At 37.0% G+C, this 15,881-nt stretch overlaps 1 protein-coding gene across 5 annotated transcripts in view; it reads right to left on the bottom strand.

Annotated features, from left to right (window-relative positions):
* LOC120634436 (transcription factor EB) overlaps window positions 1-15,881 on the bottom strand; it is a 162,411-nt gene that overhangs the window by 33,714 nt on the left and 112,816 nt on the right. For 2 of the 5 annotated variants that reach the window (XM_039905002.1, XM_039905003.1), the window contains exon 2: window positions 4,715-5,041. The exons of 2 other annotated variants lie outside the window; for them this stretch is intronic. In XM_039905002.1, the coding sequence (XP_039760936.1) occupies window positions 4,715-4,770 (56 nt within the window). In that variant the 5' untranslated portion in view covers window positions 4,771-5,041. Of the gene's footprint in view, window positions 1-4,714; window positions 5,181-15,881 lie in introns of those variants that run through there. One more of the 5 variants, XM_039905000.1, reaches the window with a different exon arrangement.

The following is a 15,881-nucleotide window of genomic DNA, read 5'->3' as shown; positions in this document are numbered from 1 at the left end:
TAGTCCACCATGCTGGCCCAAGCTGGCCCACGCTGGCCCAGTGCGGAGTGGTGGACATTTTCCCATTAGTGGGTCGTGGTTGTATTGGGATGTGCTGTCAAGAAATTTCGGCGTAAAGAAACCCTGACCCTGAATTGTTAGAATCGAACCCAAATTCTAAATGACGGTTCATGAATACAATGATTGGGCCTGACGTCAACTTTCATTTTTTATACAAAACAACCTAATGGAATCCATAAAAGACAATTACGAAATCGATTTTTGTATCAACAAAGACGTTTTGATTGAATTTTTTGATGCAATAATCGATTTTCTAAATACATTCTCATACAACTCAAATTGCGTTTCAAGTATCATGAATCTATTGGTGCCGTGGTGCGAATACAAAAGCAGATACTCTTTTAGGTCACATAACTAGTAGAAAAAGCCTCATTTAACATCATCATCATTTCATCCCATTACTGACTACTACAGGGCACTGGTCTCCTCCCACAATGAGACGTCCACCACGCTGGCCCAGCTCCGCTTGGTGGACACCACACCTCCGAGAACATTATGAAAACTTATAGGGATGCAGGTTTTTTCACGATGTTTTCCTTCCGTTGAAGCAAGTGATATCTTAACTGGTTTACACGCACAGACATTTTAAAGTTAGCGGTGCGTACTGGGATTTAAACTCGGCCCCGAGAAGTCGAAGTCAAATAAACACGCAGACACTGAAAAACATTTATGTCCAGCACAAACATTTTTAAAATTTATTCATTGTTAAATAAATAACCCCAAAGTAAGCGTAGCTTGTTTTATGGGTACTAAAATAGCTAATGAATATTGTTATAAGTATAATATACATAAATACTTAAAATATACAGATAAATAGATAAAAATCAAAATTGAAAATTCATTTATTTCAAGTAGGCCTAATATAAATATTTTTGAAACGTCAAGTCTGTTTAATAATATATATATATATATATATATATATAATATATATCGGTATATTTAAAGCGGATAGAATAGATACGTTGTGGGAATCGCACCCGCAGCCTTGGACTCATAATGGAGTAACTGCCCACTGCGCCAATCGGTCGTCAAATTGACTACCAGGTTAAATAAAATAGATCCCACCGAAAGTAATTTTCATTTGACGCAGTACAGCTTCGTAATCCGTAACCACTGTGCCACTGTGACAGAATTAGAAGGGCAGCGGTTTTGATCAGTATGTTGTAATAGAAGTCTGCATTTTGTCCTGAAGCTTGGTCTCCACGGACGAGAGAATCGCAACGAGTTGGCTTCCTGTCGTTGGATAGAGTCCAAGGTACAACGATATATCTGCCAGCGAATCGCAAACCGCCACGTGACCGGTGACGTGGTCGGTGAGCATCGAAATGAGACTGCGAGGAATAATGTGAATGTGGGATTGTAGAAGCAGAGAAATCTGTCCTGAAACTGTCTAAGGATGCATATTGTGAGAATGAACGTTGGCTTTGCAATTATTGAAGTATCGTGCTGTTAACTCTCGTCAGGATGATGCTAGAAGCGGAAAACACATCTTGGTCAGCGAAGACGCTGTGGCACAACATCTAGGTTGTGTCAGTGTCTTGGTTGTCAGTAGTAATCTATCAGGGTCGTCAAGAATGCCTTAAGGCTTTGGCTTGTTGAGACTTGAGAGTGGCGCTAAGGTAACGGGTATCGGATGGATCGTGATATTATCGCTGCAATACTCGACCGTGTCGCCGTAAAACAAGACGAGCTTTAGATGTTATTCTAGCCGAGAGTCACTTATCATATCATCGTGATGGTATCGCCCTATCGAGATTGTCCCATATATTTCACACACTAATGTAGAATTAAAACATTTATACCAGTGTTCTATTAAATGAAAATGTGTGACAAAGGAGCTGACAGTATAGCTGCACAGCTGCAGTTTTCAGGAGCCGTAATCGTATTTACTAGCGTGGCGAGACTAACGCCGCGTTTTTCCCGTCCGTGGAGATAAAGCCTTATAGTTAAACAAACAAACCGGCTTAATATTAAGCGGCATACTTTCCCAGAGCAGTTAATTGCAATTAACCCATTAATGGGTTTGTGTCAGCGCGATTGAAGCGCGCACGCAACCGCGAGGGTCGTTGATTCGATGATTCATCAACAATACTCGTATATAAAGTTAAAACTTAAAAAAACCCCGTCTTTTAATAAATTGTACATTATTCTACTAGTCAAGCCCTTTCATTCAATATCCATAATGAGCGATTTGAAAAAAAGAACACTATTTTGTGGTGGCGGCCATCTTGAATTTCAAATTTGTCATGGTGTATTCTACTTGTCAAGCCCTTCCATAGATACCTATATTGATTTAGTTGGAAACTATGTTATCCACCATTCTGTGGCGTCGACCAACTTGGACTAATTTTCGACGAACATAGCTAAGAAAACTCCCGATTAATTCGCCTTTCAAACAAAAAAACAAAATCAAAATCGGTTCATCCGTTCTAGAAACACAATGCCACAGACTGACACACACAAACACAGACACGGCAAACTTATAACATCCCGTTGTTTTTGTGTCGGGGGTTAAAAAGGATCGCCGATGATAATTTTTTTTTTTTTTATATACTACGACAATACACACATCGCCATCTAGCCCCAATTTAAGCGTAACTTGTGTTATGGCTACTAAGATGACTGATGAATATTTTTATATATAATATACATAAATACTTAGAATATACATATAAACACCCAGACACTGAACAACATTCATGCTCATCTCATTGCACATCCTTAGAAGTTATCATATACCATTCATCATCTCAATCGAAGGGATATATATATGCCTATCGTAGGAAGCTCCACACTCCACGTGTTTATGTGGCTTCCCAACTATCCCAAACAGTTTAAGAGAAGATAGAAGCAGGCAGTTACTTCTGCTGAAATCTATGTTATTAGAATCTGCTGCGTATTTTTTATAAAAAAACGATACATAGGAACCTTCACTTATTATAGAAGCTCTTAATTATTCTTAAGTTCAACATGATTTAATAATTGAAAATGAAACATGAATTTTCTACATAAATAAAAATAAAAATTTCTAACATTCTAAAATTCAGTCAAATTGGTACTGAAGTTTTTGCGTTAAAGAGTAACAAACATCCATCCGTACAAACTTTTGCATTTATAATATTAGTAGGATTAAACTTGTTCATCGACTATCACAGATTTCCAGTTAAGAGTTTAAAACATTAACTGTAATAATGTAACGAGCACATTTCATGATAACAAAAGTATTATTATCAGATACCTACTTAAGTAAATTAGTTACAAGAGGGATTTAATCGTGTGACGTCAAGATTTTGTAATAGGCAGGATTTTCTAGCTATCATGTACCTAACTGTAATCTAAAACGTTTATTTAAGTGACAACGTGTTTCCCGCGCTTTATGCTTGTGTCATTATGACGCTTTTAAGGTACTGATTGACATGATTGCAAATTTATTTATTTATACACTTTAATTGCACACCACTACAAGCTAAAGAAACAAATTCATAAATTACGTGGTGTTTTTTTAAATTTTCTGTAAATCCAATTATTATACTTATACACTCCACATAACTTTAGGGAAATTATATAGATATTATTTTTTAAGTGTTTATTTTTTGCTTCAACTTTAATTGTATTTTTACTTTTTGTTTAATTAAATTCCAAGTTGTGTACACATACTTTGGGTTGTAGCTTAGAATAAAACTTGTTATTACTTATATTTAGGTCTACCTTTAGTGTGTTGTGCACCTAATAATAAATAATAGAAAAACATATATAGTAGCAGAATACAAAAGGCGGTCTTATCGCTTAGTAGCGATCTCTGCCAGTCTATCTATGTAACTTTTCACAGCGAAAAAAGGTTATGATGTCCTTGACCGTATATTCGACTTAATAGTTATCCACTTTACACGATTCAGTATAAGTTTCTGGATAAAATATAAAGCCAAAGGTACATCTAACCTTAGTAGTAAGTAGTCGATCGTTTTGTGATAGAACTGACTTAGTCAGAAATAAACATTATTTCTGACTAACTGTTAAGTCGGTTTGACTACAGAATATGATGTTTTTCGTGGAGCATAGCAAATTAAGATTGATTTTCATTGTATATCACGGAATTCCGACACATCACATCACATCTGTGAATTAACATGTTTTTCATCTCAAAAACATATTAATTCGGTTTTTTTTACAACCATAACTCCATCCGAAAAATAAAAATATGATAACGCAAAAACACCTTGTGTGAAGAACCATAGACAAGTTAGGTTATATGAGTTGTCTAGTAAAAATCAATCAAAATAAATATATGTACATATCATGACGGCCGATTGGCGCAGCGGGCAGCGACTTTCTGAGTCGTGGGTTCTATTCCCACTACTGGAAAATGTTTGTGTGATTTGCATGAATGTTTTTCAGTGTCTGGGTGTTTATATGTATATTCTAAGTATTTATGTATATTATACAAAAAAATATTCATCAGTCATCTTAGTACCCATAACACAAGCTACGCTTACTTTGGGGCTAGATGGCAATGTGTGTATTGTCGTAGTATATTTATTATTATTTATTTATCTTGTTTGATTAGGAGTTACTTTCTTTTTTTTGCACTTAATTGTTCACCGTAGGTAGCACCGTAGATACTATATCAAAAATACAAAGATATAACAGTACTCACTCTTTCTTATTGTTGACTACAATGACTAGCTTCACTTTGCGAGGGCCCTTGGTCATCTTGCAGATATCCTTGCACGTCTCCGCCGGGCCCTGGCTCAGGATTTTTAACAGGGGAATGTTTGTTGCCTTACACTACAGCCTTAAGGCTCACCTGACGTCACCTCACTGACATATTGTACTAGGTGTGACCCCTTGTTCGTGAACACATTGTGGTTAATACACTTGGTTTTGTAAAATATCACTTTTCATTAATACTGTTTGGTTTACACTCACTTTTGGTATCACTTTTGATGTCACTTTTGGTGTCACTTTACGTTTGTTTAATGCTCTATTATAGACAAAAATATCATACTATTAATTAACCATATTATTTTACCACGCTAATATTATAAATACGTAAGATTGTCTGTTTGTATGTTTGGTTTTCTATGTCCGGCTCATGTACTGCACCGACTTTAGGAATATTTAGCTTGTACTCTAGAGACAGATATAGGATACTTTTTAAAATAAGAACTTACGATTACTGCGGGATATTTAAAAAAACAAAAGAAACACGGACCATTCGAATTCCAATTCAAAAATTTTGTATTCATTTAGACTTATCACAGGCACTTATGAAGCGTTCATACATTTAACATGTTAACAGTAATGTAAGGTGATGGTGATAACTGCATTCATTAACTTAAGCTAGGTGGGTTCCAAACGCGCCCAGCACGGCTAGCACAGACAGGCCACAAAAATTATATTATAAATTATATCCCCCGATGATATCCACATACGGGGGATATTACTAACTTGTCCACCTGCTAAATCACGGGAACAGGGGATAGGAAAAGCTTACCCCGTTTATTATTACACATTTATTATTTGGATATAACTTGTGCGCCAGTGCTCTGAGAGTTGATAAAGCTGTGGGAGAAGATAATTTTTTATCGTTTCCCCGGGGATATAATTATCTCCTGTCCATGCTAGCTGTGCTGGTCTAAGAAGAGCCCACAAACAACTTAGCCAGGTATTTTTGAAGTTATACTACTTTGGGCGCGTTAGGGAAAAAATTGTGAGAGTAAATTATTACGATGCGCGCGCACGCCATCACAAAAAACCGACACTATGAAGTTAGCTATAGTCATAATTTTAGTTTTTCAATAATTCAAACAAAACCTTTTTTCTATTGTTAGTGTTGTTTTCTGGCGTAAGATACAATTTTTGAAAACTTTTTTATCTTGTTACGCCTAAGAATTATACCTTCTAACGCGTGTACATAAGTACACAGACGTTTTTTATTTTTGTTATCAGCAACTCAAACTTTCATTTAAAATTAAATACACAAAATACTATCGTTTACGGCCGGCTTAAGGAATCAATTCGCAGTCACAGATTTGTATGACGAACAAATTAAATACAACGTAAGGTTATAAATTAAAAGATTAGACTTGAAAGAATTTTATCACTTGAGCAGTACTTATTACGTAGAAGCAGTACTTAGTGTATAGGTATTAAATCTAAAAATGATAGTAAAAACAAAATAAAGGATTAATAATATATATGATTGATTTACCAGCGATATTTGTTTTTATCTCGTATTAATTAATTAAAAATAATCTACTGGATTTAGGGATAGGAATTATTGTGCGCTGAGTTTTATTTTTAGTAACGCACATCGAATATTAAGTTGTCGCGCTACGGTTTGTGGTCCAATGGACTGCAAGACTCCATTATTACTATTAAAAAAAAACAAATTATAGTAATAATGGACGACGATTCTGCCACGTGTTGCTCTGTTTACAGGCCGTGGTTTTTCCACCTACCATCAGGTGAGCGATCTGCTTGGTCTGTCAATTATTACTATTAAACGGCATGCAATTTAAAATCCTGTCGGTTCCGAGATTTTTATATACATATGTCAAAATATAAGCTTCTTAATTAACACATACTTTTTGATATAGTAACCGATTTTTATTTTGACTGTGGAAATTGTTCCATTCGTTTCGGAGCTACGTAGTCACAAACACACACACTGATCAAACTCGTTTAACTTCCAACAAACACTTAGCTCAGGGATTAAAAAGAAAATAACTTTTGTAAATAAACAGGGTACACAGATACCGAAGGCTTCGTGCGATTATATTATCGAATGTTGCGTAATAAAATATTATGTAACGTCGGTTGACGGCGGTTGACACAAGTTGACGTAACCGCGGCGGTAATCTAAATGGTACATTTTCGCATTTTTTTTTTCGAAATCACGTCAAGATTCTCAGATGATGAACGATGATGCATAGCGACACGGCCCTGATTGTGATATCGGTGATAGGCAACAGATAACAGCAGATGTACCGCGCACGGTTTAGGCAAATATTTAATATGGCAACGTCAACAGTTTTTGGGATTCCGCACCAAAATATTTAAGTTATGCCCTCGATACCGAATACTAACGCTGACGTGAGATGAAAGCCGTTAAAGCCGGTATTTATTATCTTCTTTTAAAAATAAAATCTAAATTCATTTACTTTTTTTTTATCGGTCAACTTAAGAGTAAAAACAATTTACGACAACTAGGTCACTCACCTCAACTCAAACCACACAGTGTTTATGTGACAAGGTATAGATTAATGATATTCATTTTAAAAACATTTCTTTTTTCTACTTCAATAAGCACTTTTGAAACGTCAAGTCTGGCTGTTTGTAGTGACTCGACCACCAGTTCGGAAGGCAGATTCTACCGAGAACAAGCCGACAAGAAATTCAGCAGTTGCTCTGTAACATTAACAATTTACATTTTACATTCAACCGAAATTCGAATTAACGTATTTTCCAGTAGTTGTTTTTTTTTATATCACTACAATTTAGTCCATGACTGCCGTCTCACCTGGTGGCAATGATGCAGTCTAAGATGGCAGCGGGCTAACCTGTTAGAGAGTGCGGCCGTTATATTAAACCCTTATCCCTTTCCCTACGAGACATCGTACCGGAACGCTTATTGCTCAGCGGCATTTCTATATTGATAGTCCGACAACAGGGCACGGCCACAATAAGAAGGGTTTAGAATGTCCACCACGCTGGCCCAGTGCGGATTGCTGGGCTCCTCACACCTTTGAGAACATAATGGAGAACTCTCAGGCATGCCGGTTTCCTCACGATGTATTCCTTCACCGTTGAAGCAAGTGATATTTTAATAACTAAAATCTACGTGACTGAGCAAAAGGGACGGGGCGACGTAATTATAAGACACGTGTAAGAACAAAGTTATATTTGGTAGTTCACTTAGAATTACTTGACAGTAAAGATCAGTGTCCCTGGCTAACGTCCCATGCAGTGGAAGCAATACCTGGAAGCACGTCCTGTAGGCTCCACTAGCAAGGTTCCTAACTACAGCGTCCGGCAAGTGTCTCCGAGAGGAAAGCGTTTGCTGAAGAACTGCAGGCAGGTACGGCTAGGGATGGACAATGGTTGGCCGCGGCACCGTCTTGTAAAAAAAAATCACCGTGAAAAAAAAATCTCTTTAGCGCGATTTACATTTCACGCAACTACAACTAACGCCATCTAGTGTTAGCGAGTCAATATTGCGTTTTATTGTAATGTTACAAGAGTATAAATTAATAAAAAAAATACTTGTAACGCTCATAGCCTCATTGGTATTACAACATGTATTAGCGCGAGCCTTTATATCTACTAAGCGATCTAAATCGTACTATCTTAATCTAAATCGTGATACTGAGGTTTAAACAAATACATTCCATCGATCATGGATGTATCTTAATCCTAGAGGTTTTGGTTTTATTATTTCTTTTAAAGATATTAACTTAGTTCCATTATTAGCAGCAGATAAGACAAACCAGCAATATATATATATATACAAAGGAAAAGGGACCATTTAGCTTCTTTTCACTTTCTAAACAATTTTGGAAGCATACGGTTTTACTTTTATATCTCACTAGATAGGAAATGGATAAAAAAATTCATTGTTAATGTTGGAAAAGAGCAGCTGATGAGTTTTGCCTTCCGGAACGGTGGTAGAGCACTAGCACTACGAAAAAACCGGACTTGACGTTTCAAAAGTGCTCATAGAGTAAGCCTACTTGTAACAAATTAAATTTGAATGTGACAACCCTTTTGTCCTACCACTAATGGGATAAGAAGCAAAATATAAGCTATCTTAACCGTTTCCGCTGCTGGAAAACGTCCTTTGGAGACTGCCTAGTAGTTCTAAAGACATTTATCCAGATGTAAATAAAAAAAGAAAGTTAAAACACCATAAAGATAGGAAATTTTCTTATTATGCAGCTGATTTCAATTCTGTGAATTTCCAAAAACGATTATCATCTATAAACATAGATAAATAACATTATCTACATTTCTAGATCCGAAAGGCGAATTTGTGGAATGTATCATACACTACTGATAAGAGTGAATGGATGCTTCAACGAACTTGTATTGAGTATCATAATTATTTTTGCTCAGATGTAATTGCACGCAAATGTATAACCTTAAAAGAGTAAATAGGAGCGTCCAGACTTACTCGTAAAGCTGATCGTTGCTTTAGCTCATATTCTATAACAATTTAAAGTAAAGTTTCTTAGTTTAAATAAATTTAATACAAAAAATCCACGTTAATAGTTCGATATATGGATTTTGAATGAATAAAGGTGCGTACTTATCTGTTGCTTTATTACATAAAAGATTTCTATCTTTGTAAAAGATTTTAAACAAAGCTACTCTATTCTTTAGAGAAATCTCATGGGTTTAACCATTTATTAATTCTTAATAATGATATCGTACAGAGATTGGGCCTAATATGAACTTAAAGGAATTTATAGTAATTTATAACGTCAGTGATTTATTTGTGATATTTTCGGATTGTGTTTAGTCGCGTACCTGTGACCCGCTCGGAGGAAGATCTTCCTATTGTTACGGTGGAGCGTATTGCCATAGCTCCCGTACAGAGGTGACCCTCACGAAATGACGCACACCCGACGTGATCATCGCAGCACCGCAATTCATGCCTGACGCACACCCGACGAGTTCATCGCAACACCACAAAGCACGCCTCACGCACTCAACCCTCAACGTTCTCAACGCACGCAACGCTCTCAACGCACGCAACACTCTCTACGCTCTCAACGCACGCAACGCTCTCAACGCTCTCAACGCACGCAACGCTCTTAACGCACGCAACGCTCTCAACGCACGCAACACTCTCTACGCTCTCAACGCACGCAACGCTCTCAACGCTCTCAACGCACGCAACGCTCTCAACGCACGCAACGCTCTCAACGCACGCAACAATCTCAACGCTCTCAACGCACGCAACGCTCTCAACGCATGCAATGCTCTCAACGCATGCAATGTACGCATACGATAGGCCAGACAGAGGCATACTACAGCAAGCTCATTGACGACTTTCAATCCTGCAAGGCATCGGCGTCGCTACACGACCACTCAGCACGTCAACAGCGTCCTCGTAGCTTTTTTCTTAGTTATGTAAACACATATGTATGAACGCTTTATAGACCTGTGATAGACCTACATGAATGAAGAATTTTTGAATTTGAATTTTGAATTTATGCCGCCCTGTGTCCACCAACCTAAGACAGGTTAAGCCTCATTGAATTCGAACAGTGCGTGTTGCCTGTGACCACTTATGGCTATAGTGTGTAAATATATGGGTCTTATGATAATACTCAGAGTCACTCAACGGGCAATGGAGAGAGTTATGCTCGGAGTATCTGCGTGATCAAATCAGGAAACAAGAGATCCAGAGTTACTGACGTAGCTCAACGAAGCGCAAAGCTAAAGCGGGATATTTCCTCTCTTTTCGTTGGAATAAAAAAAATTTAGTCATGTACCCAATTAGATCTGTTTATCAGCAGATAAACTCTTTCCTCGTAGCAGAGTACGAAGGTAACTGATAATTTTGACGTTATCAACAATGAGTAAGGAAAACTTTTAAAATTTGTTCAATAAAGGTATAATATTACTTGAAGAAAAAACAATAACTGTGTGTTATGAAAATTTAGCTTAATTTGTTATACTCCGTGAAAAGCAGGAGAATCTGTATGGTGTAATTTATAATTTCTTCAATACTTATACTCCACACCAAACAGATCCTCGGCAATGTACCCTCTACGCACGTTTCGCTCCGAAACCGGAGCATCCTCAGGAGATATTTCCTTAACAATTATTTGTTGTAAAGTCTTACACACTTCATAACATTTATCAGATGACAGTAATTATTTTACCTCTAAGCGTTCACCATAAAATGTGACAATGGGAAAAAGTTTGTGAGCTAGCAACATTCCGTGGTTGTAAAGTGAGAATTGCGCCATTTTCACTGTTTTTGGACGCAATAAACTGCAAACAATAATGGCTGAATGAGGATTATATTTGTTCTTAATTCAAAACTTCTAGGTTAAACATATGAGTGTACACATCTCTAATATTAACACTTGTTTGAATGTCTGCATTCGACGGGAAAATACACGAACCGCATGTTACCCACTGCCCGATATAGCGATATTAAATAACGTTATCTGTAGATGATTGATTTATTAGCTTATCTTTCCACACACTTAAAACATTGAGTATACGGCGCTTAACCGTGTCATCGCGTGTAAAACACTCTAAACAAATTAGTAGTTATTATACTACTAAATTGAATGACTATACTATTAATGAGGGTGGTAATTTTTATCACGCTACCGTGCCCTGCTATATAAGCCAACGAGTACTTGCGCCTGCGCCGTAACGTAGTCCTCCACCGAGACTTCGATCTTCCCACTATAACCCAGTACATGTAAACACTATCAAATTCCTGCTGTGAAAATGCGTGGTGGTCTAGGCGTCCACTTATACCCGCGTCCTCGGGAATCGGGATTGACTAACTTGTAAAGGAATTCGACGGCAGATTGGCGCAGTATTTATTACTATTATTATTAATTATCTTCCCGGGGAAAGGGTAAACATTTATATTCTCCCACAGCTTTAACAACCCACAGAGCATTGACAGATGGATGGAAGGCCGTGTAGCGACCCTGCTTTCTGAGGTTGGGTTCGATTCCCACAACTGGAAAATGTTTGTGTGATGAACATAAATAGTTTTCAGTGTCTGAGTTTTTATCTGTATATTATAAGTTTTTATGTATATCTTTATATATATATTTCTTGTGTGCGTGTGTATGTCACTGAACTCCTCCTAGACGGCTGGACCGATTTGAATTAATTTTTCGAAATGCGTTTGGGTGGTACCCTGGATGGTTTAGATACAAAAATCAGCCCGACAGATGGCGCTGGGGTCAGCTAGTTATTTATAAAAATATCGATCAGTTATCTTAGTACCCATAACACAAGCTGCGCTTTCTTTGGGGCTAGATGGCGATGTGTGTATTGTTGTAGTATATTTATTTATTATAATTAATTATCTTCCCGGGGAAACGGTAAAAATTTATCTTCTCCCACCCAACCCACAGAGCATTGACGGACAAGAATGATGGATGGAAGGCCGATTGGCACAGTTTGTAGCGACCCTGCTTTCTGAGCCCAAGGGGTACCCACAACTGGAAAATTTTTGTGTGATGAGCATGAAAGTTTTTCAGTGTATGTATATTATTCATAACAATATTCATAGGTCATCTTAGTACCAATAACACAGCTACGCTTACTTTGGGGCTAGATGGCGATGTGTGTATTGTCGAAGTATATTTGTTTATATACGGTTTGGGCATAATTGAGTCATGATGACAATTTACAAACTCATTTGGACCATTGTTATTACTCATTTTTGATTTACGATGGAAATTGCTGGTGACTAAGTGACAGAAACAATATGTTTCCTGTAGGAAATAACAGACGGAAAGAATAATATATAATACGTTAGTTATTGGTAACTAGGTACTTATAAGGGCACAAGGACTGACCTAGCATTATTTTTTTAAGTGCAGGGGCCCAATACTGTATACTTTTATATAATACTATTCTTTGGCCTATAAACACTACTCAGGCTATGTTCATAGTATGCTTTATGGACATAGAGCGACACAGTGTAGGAAATGTTCTCGCATGCCCTGTGAAGTGCGGCCATGTTTATATCTGCGATATTTTTCCAATTACCATCTGGTGGCCCATCTGCTTGGTCAGTGTAGCGGTCTCTACATTACCGAACTAGATGGCGCCACAAAAATCCTGCAACGCGCCAGCGAAGTGTTCACAAAAATTGGCTATATATAGGTAGGATCTTCCTATTGTTACGGCCCCCCCTCGATGTCGTCGAGCCCTGGGGCTCTTCTCATGGCGAGCTTTCGCGCTCGCCCCACTCCCCCGGTGACGCCGTAGCAACCCCTTAGGTGGTTATCGGCAAGTGTCCTTCCGAAAAAGCAAGTATTGTTACGGTCGAGCGTATCGCCATAGCTCCCGTACAGTCAGTCAATTCTTTATTTGTTCAATAATAAATAAATATACTACGACAATACACCCATCGCCATCTAGCCCCAAAGTAAGCGTAGCTTTTTTAATAACATACATAAATACTTACAACATACAGATAAACACCCAAACATTTTCAAGGTGTGAAAATCTAACCTACTGCCCAAAGCCTGACCACCGGGCCAATCGGCCGACAAACCAAAACATACGTTACATTGCGGAACTCCATGAACATTCAGTTCATTTGGTATTATCCACAAAACCAGACAAATCTGCAATTGGGCTAGTGTGCTGGACTAAGGCCTTAACCCCATCTCATTGTAGGAGGAGACCCTTGCTCTGTAGTAAGCCGATAATGGGTTAATGTTATGATGAAAAAAAATACATATATATGTTAAATACATAGAATATTTATATTTTTACATATATATACTATAAACTATAAACTATACATATATGAATATTCTATGTGTGTCATTACGTACAATACGTGTATTAGAAGGGTGATCAAATCGGGAAAACTGTGCTTTTACAATAAAGCCACGTATCAATTAGTAAAAAATCACCACACGTACACACGCAATGTACGTTCGTGTGAACGTGTGGTCACTTTGGTCTGTTGCCATACTAATCTGTGACCCCACTTGACCTTAAATGTAAACACAGCTGATGTCATGGTGGTCGTGCGTATTTTTTGCTTAAGTATAGAAAGGTGCTGGTATGGCGACAACGCATCGGTAAAGGAGGTAGACAGATGATATCAAAGTTGCTGGGAGCCGACAGAAACAAGCCAACCAACCCAGGACCGTGGATTTTTCCTACAAAAAACCTACGTACGACGATGAGACAAATTGTAGAACTCTGACAAATTGTGACAATTGTCTTTGACTATCATGAACACTAGTACACATTCGGCACATTATCCCTATTACAAGTAATATATATAAACTATGCCTTATATACACTCAAGGTATAATATTTGTATTAGAAAAATACGTAGTCAATACGTAGCTGATACATTTACTTTAAGTATTCAAAGTAAAAACAAAACCCAGTCATAAAATAAGTAACGATACTTAAAACAATAAAGTAAAGGAACAATAACTGAACAGCGCATGAATACAACTAGAGAAAAGGTGCCAATATAAATCAAAACTAAGCACGCCATAAATAAGACCGATTGTAGACATCAAAGGATCACATAATGAAAAACATGTATATGTAAAGAAAGAGATCAAATATGTAATGTAACCGATAATGGAGTCGCAAATATCTCATGCTAATGATAAGATAGTTGCATCAGAAGACGACGCTCGACATGCAAACACTCTTGACCTACTGAAAAATTAAAGAAATCACTTACAGTAGTTAATAATAACGAGAACAGTGGTTCGGTTATCATTTATCACTGATAAGCGAAAACTAAATAAATTTCTCAGAACAGATATACGTAATTGACAAAGTAGCTACTGATTATACTGATGAGCGAGAAATAAAAAACTGCTAAGAAACATAACCGATTTGGTTACGAAATAATAATAGATTTTTTTATAATTCAAGGAACTAGAACAAAAACGTGAATAGAATAAACGCAACGAAGTGTAACATTACGGATTGGTAGATCGATGTAAACATTGCGTTCCTTTTACTAGCTTTAATAACCAGTGTAAATAAACCAGCCTGATTTATATGCAAAAACTATCAATGACAAACATAAAATAATATTTATTGGTTACGTACACCAACATAGTACCAACGTAGGCATTTAGGCCATTAGGATGCGCTATTACAAAATACGCAAATCACGTACATAAAAAGGTCTACGTTACACTGGTTTTGACAGCAAATTCTATCAAAAAGAAGGATATCAAATCAAATTCAATCTTATTTCAGTTACATGTATATTCTTTGTATTAGGGATCTTTTCTTCAAGGATCCAACAACCAAGCGAAAGCTTCTTAAGATGTTGGTCGAAGCTTTTCACGAGAAGACCATTGACTGAAATGACGATCCCAACAATAACTGTCGACGCAACATTCCACATGGCGGTATAATTATTATTATTAGTGAAATAAAAAAAATCGCCGGTGATGAAAGTTCTTGGAAAAAGTGCACGATACTCAAGGGACAGCAGCAAAGCACTGCAGTATCGTTTTTAACAAATATTTTTAGTTTGAAATCGAATTGTTTAATTTAAATTAAATTATAGAAAATCTTGATATAAATTAAGCTTATTCCAAGGGATTATAAAAGGTTTTTTTGAAGTTATACTTCTTTTGGCGCGTTAGGGAAAAATGGTGAGAGTAAATTTTGATGACGCGCGCGCACAACGTCACATAAAACCGACACCATGAAGTTAGCTATAGTCAACATTATAGTTTTTCTAAACAAAGGATTGACAGTTGACTTTCAATAATTCAAACAATACCTTTTTTCTATTGTTAGTGTCGTTTAATCTACAAACGTAGAATAAGGAGAAAGATAAAATATTGTCTTATATTTTATTAGATAGAAATAATTATATTATAATCGATTTTTATCTTGTTACGCCAAAGAAGCATAACTTCTAACGCGTGTAAGTACACACACGTTTTTTTATATAATCGCTATTTTAACGGTCAAATGTGTGCGCGCTGAAGGCAATTCATCAAAAACAATCACTAAAAGGTATTATCAAGACAGGTGTCGTCTGGCACCAGATTTTTATAAGCGCCTATTCCTTATCAGTCGTGATAAGAAAGTTTCAGAAC

This window comes from Pararge aegeria, chromosome 24 (assembly GCF_905163445.1).
Source record: "Pararge aegeria chromosome 24, ilParAegt1.1, whole genome shotgun sequence".
In the NCBI taxonomy this organism is placed as follows: domain Eukaryota; kingdom Metazoa; phylum Arthropoda; class Insecta; order Lepidoptera; family Nymphalidae; genus Pararge; species Pararge aegeria.
Note: the sequence above shows the minus strand (reverse complement) of the source record. Positions and strands in the feature narration are given on the sequence as shown.